The sequence below is a fragment of the Leucoraja erinacea genome, chromosome 24, assembly GCF_028641065.1.
Source record: "Leucoraja erinacea ecotype New England chromosome 24, Leri_hhj_1, whole genome shotgun sequence".
Taxonomy (NCBI): Eukaryota; Metazoa; Chordata; class Chondrichthyes; order Rajiformes; family Rajidae; genus Leucoraja; species Leucoraja erinaceus.
In genome coordinates this window covers 450,001-463,120 of record NC_073400.1, presented here as the reverse complement: position 1 = coordinate 463,120, position 13,120 = coordinate 450,001, and the positions used below count along the sequence as shown (strand labels likewise).

The 13,120-nt window shown below is 52.0% G+C and overlaps 1 protein-coding gene across 3 annotated transcripts in view; it reads right to left on the bottom strand.

Annotated features, from left to right (window-relative positions):
* The window catches only part of LOC129708546 (mitochondrial import receptor subunit TOM40B-like), a 98,866-nt gene that overhangs the window by 51,806 nt on the left and 33,940 nt on the right, over positions 1-13,120 (bottom strand). For all 3 annotated transcript variants that reach the window (XM_055654349.1, XM_055654348.1, XM_055654350.1), the window contains 3 exons: positions 12,682-12,787; positions 11,482-11,604; positions 4,648-4,724 (listed from right to left, as the gene is read on the bottom strand). In XM_055654349.1, the coding sequence (XP_055510324.1) occupies positions 4,648-4,724; positions 11,482-11,604; positions 12,682-12,787 (306 nt within the window). The remainder of the gene's footprint in view (positions 1-4,647; positions 4,725-11,481; positions 11,605-12,681; positions 12,788-13,120) is intronic.

Here is a 13,120-nt window from a genome sequence, read left to right as displayed (position 1 = left end):
TCGCAGTACAGCAGGCCCAGAGTAACCACCACTCACAGTACAGTAGGCCCAGAGTAACCACCACTCACAGTGCAGCAGGCCCAGAGTAACCACCACTCACAGTGCAGTAGGCCCAGAGTAACCACCACTCACAGTACAGTAGGCCCAGAGTAACCACCACTCACAGTGCAGTAGGCCCAGAGTAACCACCACTCACAGTACAGTAGGCCCAGAGTAACTCCCATGGACCAGGCCCAGAGTAACCACTACTCACAGTGCAGCAGGCCCAGAGTAACTCCATGGACCAGGCCCAGAGTAACCACTACTCACAGTACAGTAGGCCCAGAGTAACCACCACTCACAGTGCAGCAGGCCCAGAGTAACCACCACTCACAGTGCAACAGGCCCAGAGTAACCACCACTCACAGTACAGTAGGCCCAGAGTAACCACCACTCACAGTGCAGCAGGCCCAGAGTAACCACCACTCACAGTGCAGCAGGCCCAGAGTAACCACCAAAGATCTTAGAGCGAAGCAAGATAGGTTACTCTCACGCAAACGTGAGGTACGCTCATGGGCGGTTTCATGGGTGATTACAGGACACATTTTAGCAAGCTGACTCCGCCATCTTGTTCCGCCATCTTGCACCGCTTTCTTGCTCCCGCCTTCTTGCTTCCGGCCAAAGATTGGATCCGCAGCGAGGAGAAGGAGTGCAAGGCCCGGGGCAGCGGGGAGAGAGAGTGCGGGGCCCGGGGCAGCGGGGAGAGAGAGTGCGGGGCCCGGGGCAGCGGGGAGAGAGAGTGCGGGGCAGCGAGGAGAAGGAGTGCAAGGCCCGGGGGAGCGGGGAGAGAGAGTGCGGGGCCCGGGGCAGCGGGGAGAGAGAGTGCGGGGCAGCGGGGGAGAAGGAGTGCGGGGCCCGGGGCAGCGGGGAGAGAGAGTGCGGGGAGAGAGAGTGCGGGGTCCGGGGCAGCGGGGAGAGGGAGTGCGGGGCCCGGGGCAGCGGGGGAGAGAGAGTGCGGGGCCCGGGGCAGCGGAAGGAGAGAGTGCGGGGCCCGGGGCAGCAGGGAGAGAGAGAGTGCGGGGTCCGGGGCAGCGGGGAGAGAGAGTGCGGGGGGCAGCGGGGGAGAAGGAGTGAGGGGCCCGGGGCAGCGGGGAGAGAGAGTGCGGGGGCCCGGGGCAGCGGGGGAGAAGGAGTGTGGGGTCCGGGGCAGCGGGGAGAGAGAGTGCCCCAAGACAATGTTTCTTATTTACAATGTTTCTTATTTAATGTCCCTTGTCTAGTCTGAAATAAAGTTCATTATTGGTTTAGAAGAAATATAATTGTGTGTGTTATATACATTTATATAATTTCATGTATGTGTGTTTATAAACATTTTATTCCTTAACAAGAATCAACAGAATTATGAACTAATTGAATTATGAATCTAACCCTATAATCACGCACAAAAAGTCCCCCCTGTCAATCACCCTGCGAGTCGGTCGGTTCCGGTTACTACAAAATCAACTCAAACACTGCTTGTGAGCCATTTAAAAAGAAATGATTTAAAAAACATTAAAAAAGACAATTACCAGAATCAAATTTTATTCTTGACAAGAAGTTTGAACTGACAGATTTATGAATCTGACCCACACAAACTGTTGCCCCGCAACATTGATTACAGTGCGAGTCGGGTCGGGTTAGGTAGGCTCAGGTTGCTAAAATGGGCGTGGAAAATGCCCATGATCCCCCTCCATAGCGTACTACACGTCAGTCCATTGCATTTAGCAGGAGTAGCCTATCTTGCTCCGCTATAAGATCTTTGGTAACCACCACTCGCAGTGCAGCAGGCCCAGAGTAACTCCATGGACCAGGCCCAGAGTAACCACCACTCACAGTACAGTAGGCCCAGAGTAACCACCACTCGCAGAGCAGCAGGCCCAGAGTAACCACTACTCACAGTGCAGCAGGCCCAGAGTAACTCCATGAAACAGGCCCACGGTAACCACCATGGACCAGGCCCCCTGGGGCATGGAGGGTGAGCAAGGACCATCAGAGGCGAGGGGACTGCCTGATGTTGAGGAGGCATCCTAGTGGGTGAAGTGGGCCGCTGGAGGCCCTGCAGCTGCCTAGGACTCAGTTGGATCAGGCACCGCTCCAAGAAGCCAAGATTATAGGATCGTCGTCGGAGTGGCAGCAGCGGGCGGATTGCCAAGTTTCACTTGTACTGGTGGGAGTTAAGTCTGGAGCGGTGTTTGTGGTCAGTAGCATCGAATAGCTCCCTCACACACTGATTTGCCCAGTCCTGGTGTACTGGGCAAGACCAGGAAGTGTGTTGGATTTTGTTGAAGCCGGGGGAGGCGACGGAGACCTGGGCAAAAAGCCTCCAGGAGCTCCATTTTTTACGATGGGGAGGATTGGCACGGACATCCCTATCTTATCATGAGAGACTGTTTTAGTTGCTTTCAAAACAGACCTTCACATGACTGCTGCTAAAGCGTGGAGGTGCAGCAACAGCGAAAGACTGCTTTGATTTATTAAGTACAGATACTTTTTGTTATTGTGCCACGCCCTAAAGATGGCGGCCTCTTGGAGTTATGTAGCTGCCACACGTTTGGCAGCCTCCTAGACTATGTCCCATGAGTTGATGGGGCGTACACATGGTGTAAAAATGTATTTGAAGAACAACCTGTCCTTCCAGGCCATTCTAGATTCTCTGGGTGAGAATATTGGCAGAGAAGCCATAGTCTCAGGCGCGGTAGTCAGTGGGAAATTTGTATGTTTACTAAAGCCTGAACAGGCGGTGGCTCTAGCTGCGGAAAGAAGGGTAACGGTGGGCAGGAATTTCACCGCGGTGGACCCAGTGGGGGGGAGACGACACTGTAGACGGACACAGAGGGGAGGTTCAATGTGGAATTGGATGGTTTCTCCTATAGCATGTTCTGGTACGAGGGCTAATTGTGCTGTCATGCTTGCAAAGAGGTGGGACATTTTCGCAGGAATTGTCCCTAAGCCCGGGCTGCCAGTTTTACCACGCCCCCTCCCCCCCCCATGTCCTGTACCTGTGGCAGCGGAAGTGCGTGGGGCGGATGAGGAGGAGGGATGGGAGCGTCAGATAAAGGGAGGAAAGCTAAGAAAAAGAAGCACCTCCATGCAGCACCCTTGGCAGTAGATAGGAGCTCACTGTACCACCGCATGACAGTGGCTGGTAGAGGAGGAGGCATAGGCCCTCCGATACGGACTGCGGCCCTGACGTCCTGGGGCAACCTGAAGGGGAGGCCATCACCCCCTGTTGAGGTGAAGTACCCAGGGCACGCTTCTTCTGAGCTGGAGGATGCCTCTGTAGTACAGGGACCACCTGAGGGTGCTGATGCACTACCCGTGGGGGCTGTCTCCCAGAGAACACGTCCCCTGGCTTGGAGGATGACCCGGGCAGCCTGAAGGGGGAGACTTGAGTGTGGAGGTGGGTCCCCTGCTGTGCTCCCCGTTGAGGCAACAAGCCCAGTGAGCGGTGTGCAGTCTCACTGGCTGAGGAAGGAGGGAACACTCCAGGAACATCGGCCCCTGAGGGCCACAGAAAGGTGATTCCCCTGGTGGAGGAGGACTGGGACTCTCTGGGTGACGGTGCTGGGGCGGAGGAGGGCAGGGTCGTTTCGGAATGTGTCCTCCGGTTGGACTCTAGACAGAGATTGTAAAGGCGTTCAGCGTGACCCAGCAGCAGTGAAGACATTAAGAGAGCTGGTAGACTCTTGAGCTGGTCGACGTGTGGTGGAATTTCTATCCTGACTCTAGTGCCTTCTCATACAGGTGGTTCCCGTATTGACCATTTGGACGTTTCCAAGGCCTATGTGTCTTGTGTCTCGGCAGCCTCCATGCAGCCGGTGCCGTGCTTGGACCACTGCCTGGTGCGAGTGGACTTTAGCCCAGCGCACACACGGGCAGGGTCCGCGTACTGGCATTTTAATAACTTGCTGCTGGAGGATCGCAATTTACAGAGGCCAATTATCCCTCAAACCTGCACGTCTTTGGGATGTGGAAGGAATCCGGAGCACCTGCAGGAAACCCACTTGGTCACACGGAGAATGTACAAACTCCACACACCCGAGGTCAGGATCAACACCAGAATCTCTGGTTATGTGAGACAGCAGCTCTACCTGTTACACCATTTACCGCCCACAACTGGAAGGGTTGTGGGCGGTAATTGACGAACTCCTGCAGTGAAGATCGATGGGCAACTCCAACATTGCGCCTCGCTGACTTGAGTTTCACCAAGGCTCTCAATGCCACATGGGGTGAAATACTGCAATGTTATTGTCAGCTGCAAGGTCCGTGGGGACCGAGGCTAAAAGGTGATCTGGGGCCAAGCGGATGTGAGAGAACCTCAAATGGGCATCGGGGGGCAGCTGATTGGTGAGAGAGTGCCGCACGATGCAATGTTGATAGCAAAATTATAAATAACGTTTATGATTGAGAACAAGCTGACTCAGCGGCGATAGGCCAGGCTGACCACTGCTTTTCATTAAACATGAATACCTCATCTGTCTCTTTACAGCTTCACACACACCTCACCCCACACATATACACACACACTACATACACACCACAAACGCACATGCACACAATGCACACACGTGTGTATGCCACATGACCACGGTGCCGTATGTGACATGATTCCTTGCTCTCCCCGCTCACCTGATCATTGGCCCGGTGGTAGTAACTGGCATGAGCCCCACCTCGTCCGATGTTCAAAGTACCGATCCACTGAGAAGCTGCAGGACAGAAAGATGGTTCAGGCACTGGGACACACTGCAACACCCTAATACACCCCCACACTCACTGTAACACCCCCACACTCACTGTAACACTGATACACCCCCACACACACTGTAACATCCCCACACTCACTGTGACACTGATACACCCCCACACTAGCTGTAACACCCCCACACTCACTGTAACACTGATACACTCACTGTAACACTGATACACCCCCCAACCAGCTGTAACACTGATACCCCCCACACTCACTGTAACACTGATACACCCCCACACTCACTGTAACACTGATACACCCCACACAACTCACCCCACACTCACTGTAATGACCCCCACTCACTGTAACACCCCCCACACTCACTGTAACACTGATACACCCCCCACACTCACTGTAACACTGATACACCCCACTAGCTCACTGTAACACCCCCCCACACTCACTGTAACACTGATACACCCCCACACTCACTGTAACACCCCCACTCACTGTAACACCCCCACACTCACTGTAACACTGATACACCCCCACCCCCACACTCACTGTAACACCCCCACACTCACTGTAACACTGATACACCCCCACACTCACTGTAATACCCCCACACTCACTGTAACACCGCGTCGATTTCTTTACCCCCACACTCACTGTAACACTGATACACCCCCACACTCACTGTAATACCCCCACACTAGCTGTAACACACCCCCACACTCACTGTAACACTGATACACCCCCACACTCACTATAATACCCCCACACTCACTGTAACACCCCCACACTTACTGTAACACTGATACACCCCCACTGACTGTAACACTGATACACCCCCACATTGTAACAGTCTGATACACACCGCGTCTTTAACTGTAATAGGGTGATTTCACTAAAGGTCACTGGAGCGTAGATCCGCACCCACGTGACCAAAAATCTCAAGTGGAGGACATTCTAGAGTTCCGGTACATGTTAGTGGATGGGAAAACACGCACTTTCCCACCTGTTAAAAACATAGAAAACTGCCAGATTTTGATCTGCAATTTATTGTGCCAGTCGGGGTGACCGTGAGGCACAGCTACCTAGATTTACAGGGGAAAAAAAAGATAGAAACTAAGGTAAATTAAAGAGGGAGCTGAAGGTGCCAATCCAGCGGAAGTGAACAGCCGACATTTGCCGTGGAGATTTAAAGGTCCAAAATATCGGGAATTATCGCGTTTGCTCGCTGAATTTCATCAGCGGATCTACGCTCCAGTGACCTTTAGTGAAATCACCCTATACACAGATACACCCCACATCCCTCTCTAAAACACTTTGATACATCTCACATCCCTTCCTCCAACAGTGACACATCTATTCCCCTCACTATATCATCCTGATAAACCACACTCCCTCAATGGAACACTTTGATATCACCCTGACTGTTCAATGTTAAATGATGTTAATCGCCTCACCCCACACAGCAATATTGCTATACTCACACCCCAAAATGTCACCCCACACACTCTGATAAGCCCAGACCCTTCACTGTAATGCTGATACACACCACATCCCTTGTTGCAACCTTCTGATAGACACTGCAACAATCTGATACATCCCACAGCCCCACTGTAACACTTTGATACAATATATTATTTATATATTAATGTTTATACCCGCCCCTCCTCCCACTCCCCATCAGTCTGAAGAAGGGTTTTGGCCTGAAACGTTGCCTATTTCCTTTGCTCCATAGATGCTGCTGCACCCGCTGAGTTTCTCCAGCATTTTTATGTACTATATATAAATATATTAAAATGTGATTGGGTTGGTTAGTAAGTTTGCAGATTATATTAAAATTGCTGGCGCCATGGACTGTGAGGAAGGCTGGCAAAGATCAGCTACAGAAATGGGTGGAGAAATGGCAGATGGAAGTTAATCAGAGCAGGTGTGGCACTTTGGGAAGTTGAATGCAAGGGTAAATATACAATTATTCCAATTGCATGACAACCTTAAAGTGGCAACAGAAGTAGATAGCGAGGTAAAGGTGGCATATGGTATGCTTGCCTTCATTGGTTAGGGCATTGAGTATAAGAGTTGGGAAGTCATGTTGCAGCTTTATAGGACTTTGGTTAGGCTGCATTTGAAATATTGTGTGCAGTTCTGGTTGCCCTATTAGAGGAAGGAAGTTGAGGCTTTGGAGGGGGTACCGAGATTGTTTACCAGAATGATGCTTGGCTCAGAGTCATGGAGAGTCATACAGCATGGAAACAGGCCCTTTGGCCCAATTTGTGCATTTCGACCAAGATGCCCTTCTGCACTAATCCCACCTGCTCACGTTTGGCCTATATCCCTCCAAACATTTTCTATTCATTTATCTGTCAAATGTAATTTAAATGTTGTTATGGTACCTGCTTCAATGACAGCCTCTGGCAGCTTGTTCCATTAACCCACCTGCTGAGTGTTTCCAGCTTCTCCTGATTATGTTTCCTGTTTTTCATCTGCGCAAGAACTCATCTTATAGAGTATAAAGTTACAAAGGAAATAGATAGGATGTGTCACATCATGAGGGGAAAACATCCTCTGCCTCAAAGGGCGGTGGAGGCAGGTTCTCTAGATGCTTTCAAGAGAGAACTAGATAGGGCTCTCTAGCGGAGTCAGGGGATATGGGGAGAAGGCAGGAATGGGGTACTGATTGGGGATGATCAGCCATAATCACATTGAATGGCGGTGTTGGCTCGAAGGGCCAAATGGCCTCTCCTGCACCTATTGTCTGTTGTCTATACTCTGCGGGAAATGTTGTCCCTCTAGTTCCTATTAAATCTTTCCCCTCACACTTTAAACCCATGTCTTCTGGTTCTTGATTCTCCTGCTGTAGGTAAAAGGATCTGTGCATCTATCTATTCCCCTCATGATCTTATACACCTCTAAGATCACCCCTCATCCTCCTGTGCTCCAAGGAATAAAGTCCTAGCCTACCAACATCTCCCAAGAGCTCTGGCCCTCAAGTCTTGACAAGATCCTCATGCATCTTCTCTGCAAGAGAGAGTTAGATTTAGCTCTTAAGGCTAAGGGAATAAAGGGATATGGGGAAAAAGACTGAACGGTGTACTGATTTTGGATGATCAGCCACAAATGGCAGGTACTGGCTCGAAGGGCCGAATGGCCTACTTCTGCACCTATTTTCTATGCACTCTTCCCAGCTTCACAACATCTTTCCTATAGACTAAAACTCTAGACAATACTCCAAATACAGCCTCACCAACGTCTTGTACAATTGGAACATAACATCCCAACTTCTATACTCAATAGTTTAGTTTAGAGATACAGCACGGAAACAGGCCCTTCGTCTCACCAAGTCTGCGGTGCCCAGCAATCCCCGCACACTAACACTATCCAACACACACTAGGGACAATTTTACAAAAGCCTACAAACCTGTATGTCTTTGGAGCGTCAGAGGAAACCGAAGAAAACCCAGAGAAAACTCACTCAGGTCATGGAGAGAAGTACAATCTCTGTACAGACAGCACAAGTAGCCAGGATTGAACCTGGTCTCTATCGCTGCACCACCGTGCCACCCTGATACCTGTGACGCTACTTTCAAGGAACTATGTACCTGCACTCCTAGATCCTTCTGCTCTACAACAATCTCCAGTCCTGCCATTCATTGTGATGGGCCTGCCCTGCTTTGACTTCCCAAAATGAAACACTCGACACTCAAGGGCCTGTCCCACTTACGCGTCCTTGGCTCGCAAATTACGCGACCTCGTGGTCGCTTGAGGCGTACGGGTACCGTATGGCCGCGCGGGGCCGGTCCCACTTAGATGCGCGGAGGGGTATGGAGTTGTGCGGGGCTGGGCCCAACATCGCGCGGAGCTCCGAAATTCTTGCAGTGAACTAAATCTTTGTGCGCCAACGGCCTGTCACGGAACTGACGGCCAAAGTGGGACAGGCTCAAGACCCTGGCGCGACGCAACGTCTCACCTGTATCAGCAGCAGATGCAGGTAAACGATTGCAGAACTCGGCCTGGGGCTCACGCCCGTTGCAGTTCAGATCCGCCCCCACTTCTACTCCCAGAGCAGAACCAAGAAAATGGAAGATAGACACAAAACGCGGGAGTAACTCAGCGGGACCGGCAGCATCTCTGGAGAGAAGCAATGTGTGACATTTTGGGTCAAGACCCTTCTTTTCAGACTCAAGAAGGGTCTCGACACGAAACATCACCCATTCCTTCTCTCCAGAGATGCTGCCGGTGCCGCGGAGTTACTCCAGCTTTGTGCCTATCTTCAAATGACGTCACGCGCTCCAGACGGCTGTGCGTACGCATGTAATCGCGCCCGACCTTTGCAGGACCGTCTTGGCTCAATGCGACCACGAGGCCGTGTAATTTGCGTGCCAAGGGCACGTAAGTGGGACAGGCCCTTTATCTGCATTAAACTCCACTAACCATTCGACAGCCTACTCTCCCAACTGATCAGGAAATTGGTGTAATTTTTGATAACCATCTTCACTATCTACAATATCATCCACTAGTGTCATCTGCAAATTTACTAATCAATCATACCTTGTACATTCTCTTTCAAATCGTTGATATAAACCACAACAGCAATGGGTCTAGCCCCGATCCCTGAGCCACACCACTAGTCACGGACCTCCAGTCCAAAAAATAACCTTCCACCATTACTCTCTGCTTCCTTCAGGAATCCAATTTTCAATCCAGTCAGCCAACTCTCCCTGGATTCTATTTATCTATCTAGAGCTGCTTACCATGAGGAACCATATCAAATGCTTTGCTGAAATCCATATGGACCACGTCTACTGCTCTGCCCTTGATAACCTTTTTGTTTACATCTTCAAAAAACTTAGATTCATGAGACATGACCCTCCATACAAAACCATGGCGACTATCCCTAATTAGCTCGTATCTATCCAAATAGCTCAAAATCTTATTACTCAGAATCCACTCCAGTAACTTGCCTACCACAGATGTTAGTTCCTGGCGTTTCCTTACAGCCCTCTCTAAATAGAGACACAGCATTAGCCACCAACCAGTCATCCTGCATATCACCCGTATCTAACGATGATGCATAAATCTCACCCAGGGAACCTGCGTTTCTTCTCCAGCTTCCCACAGTGCCCTTGGATATATTTGATCAGGCCTGAGAGATTTGTCTACCTTCATATGCCTTAGGACGCTCAGCATCTTCTCGACCGTAATACTGATTGTCCTCAAGACTTGCATTAACTGTCTCAAGTTCCCCAGTCTTCATGTCTTTCCGCACAGTAAAAACAGATGAGAAATACTAATTGTGGACTCTGTCCTTCTGCAGCTCTACACAGACGACCTTCTGAAGAGCCCTAATCTCCCTCTAGTCACTATTAATGTACATCAAATCTTTTTGGATGTTATTTGACAGACCCATCCCCTGCCGCTATATCTCTATCCCTAGCCTCTTGTTTCGGGGGAGGGGGGGGGCACAGACTCTGTCTGTGTGGAGTTTGCACATTCTGCCTGTGACCATGTGGATTTCCTCCAAGTGCTCCGGTTTCCTCTCACATCCCAGTCATGCGGGTTTGTACATCAATTGGCCTCTGTAGAATTATCCCATATATGCAGGGATTGGGTGAGAAAGTGGGATGACGTAGTACTAGTATGTACAGGTTGGCGTGGACTCAATGGGCCAAAGGATCTGTTTCCATGCTGTATATCTAAACTATACAAAATGATGAAAGGCATAGATAAGGTAAACAGTTAGAAGGTTTTTCCCAGTATGGACATATCAAAAGACAGGAGCATATAGCTTTAAAATTAACGAGGCAAAGTTTAAAGAAGGGCGACATAGTGGTGCAGCAGTTGAGCTGCTGCCTGACAGTGCTAGAGACCCAGGCAGGATCCGGACCTCGGTTGTTGTCGGTGTGGAGTTTGCATGTTTCCCCTGTGACCGCGTGGGTTTCCTCCAGGGGCTCTGGTTTCCTCCCACATCAGTCGTGTGGGTTTGCACGCTAATTGGCTTCTGTAAATTGGTCCTAGTGTGCAGTTGGGTAACTAGTGTGAATGGGTGATTAATGGTCGGCATGGACTTGGTGGGCTGAAGGGCCTGTTTCCATGCTGTATCTCTGAACTAAAGATGTGCAGGGCATAGAGTGATGAGTGCCTCACAGCACACTGATACACCCTACAACCTTCTGCACCACGATGGTGGTGTTGCTGCCTTACCTTGCCAGAGAGCTGGGATCGAACCTGACAGTAGACGCTGTCTGCACAGAGATTGTAGGTCCTCCCCGTGGCCACATGGCTTTCTCCAGGTGCTTCCGTTTCCTCCTACACTCCAAAGACGTTCAGATTGATGTTGATTGACTTTGATAAAGATTGTAAATTGTCCCTAATGTGTAGGATAGTGCTAATGTAAGTGGATCGCAGGTCAATGGGGACGGTGGGCCAAAGGGCCTGTTTCTGTGCTGTATCTCTATCTCCCAAAACTTTAGTGTAACACTCAATTACACTGCACACCCTCATGGTAACATCCTGCACCCTTCATTGTAGCAGTCTGATACACCAGTCACTAACACTGATACACACTCACCTCCCATTGTAACTGATATTGCACACAACATTCACTGTCAGATTCTGATACATCCCACTCCCCTATTATGTACACTATTACTCACCATACCCGAGTGTAATACTCTGATACACTCCACCCCCGACTGTCACACTTGGATACACCCATCACAGTATTACTGAGAGTCCACACCGTTCCCTTTGTCCCGCTTACTCACTTGTGTATTTGGCAGCCAAAGTGAAGATAGCTCCTTCCTCTGACGGCCTCCGATGATAAACCATTTCCCCGCCCAGGACCAGGTTGCGGGAAACGCTCTGGAGAAAGTGTGCAACGAGAATCACTGTGTGGTGGAAGATCGACAGTCACGTCAGTTCTTGACATCTGAATACATCCCTTTCCCAATCAACCGCCTTGTTCAACTTCACTCTCACTGTAGGGACCTCAGAACCATCCACCCAGTGCAGTGTCCACAGAGAACCATGATGCAAGAGAAATGGCCAGGGAGCACCAAGCAATGGGAGGGGCCGTCATGGAGCGCCACACTGTGGTGGGGGGGGGGGGGGGGAGAGGGAGTGAGGGATCATTACACTGTGTGGGGGGGGGGGGGCAGTGATGGTGCGCTCACTGGAGGGGGGAGGGGCCCATTACACTGTGGGGGGGGGGGCAGTGAGGGTGCGCTCACTGTGTGGGGGGGGGGGGGGGGAGAGAGAGGGGAGTGAGGGATCATTACACTCTGGGGGGGGGGGGGGAGGGAGGGATCAGTGAGGGAGTGAGGGATCATTACACTCTGGGGGGGGGGCAGTGAGGGAGGTGAGGGGGGGGGGGGGGGTGAGGGTGTGCGCTCACTGTGTGGGGGGGGGGGGGGGAGGGGCTGAGGGACCATTACACTGTGGGGGGGGCAGTGAGGGTGCGCTCACTGTGTGAGGGATCATTACACTCTGGGGGGGGGGGGGGCAGTGAGGGTGCGCTCACTGTGTGGGGGGGGGGGCAGTGAGTGATGGTGCGCTCACTGTGTGGGGGGGGGCGGGGAGAGGGCTGTTACACTCTGGGGGGGCAGTGAGGGTGCGCTCACTGTGTGGGGGGGGGGCGGGGGAGGGGCTGAGGGACCATTACACTGTGGGGGGGGGGGGTGAGGGTGCGCTCACTGTGTGGGGGGGGGGGGGGGGGAGGGGCGCTCGTGTTGGGGGGAGGCGTGAGGTGTGGGGGGGGGAGGTGAGGGTGAGGGAAGGTGTGGCTCGGGGGGGCAGGAAGGTGAGGTGAAGGTGCGCTCACTGTGGGAGGGGCAATGACGGGTCTGTGAGCCCCTCATATTCCTGGGTTTCTTCCTGGCACTGTCATCCCAGCACCCGCCGCCTCTGCTGAGGGTCTTCCTGCCCCCACAACCAGCAGACAGGTCTGCGCTCCTCCACCCATTCACCTGATTCGTTGATGATGTCAGGGTTGCCGAGAGTAAAGGTGGCCGTGCAGGTGTCGCCACGATACTCCGTGTCAAACTGCCAGGTTTGGAATCGATCCTGTTGTGTCTGGTATTTGGGAGAAAGACCAAGATTAGCTCCACTCCTCTCTAAATACTAACCTGCACAGAGCACGTAAACGCCCTATAGCCCAGCAGTCTGCTCTTTCCAGGCCCCCTGAATATGCTCCTGAGTGTTGCCCTCCGTTCCTGACTGTGGGGCTAGGAACCGCTCCCCGCTCCTCACGGTGGGGATAGGAGCCACTCCCCGCTCCTCACTGTGGGGCTAGGAACCGCTCCCCGCTCCTGACTGTGGGGATAGGAGCCACTCCCCGCTCCTCACTGTGGGGCTAGGAGCCGCTCCCCGCTCCTGACTGTGGGGCTAGGAGCCACTCCCCGCTCC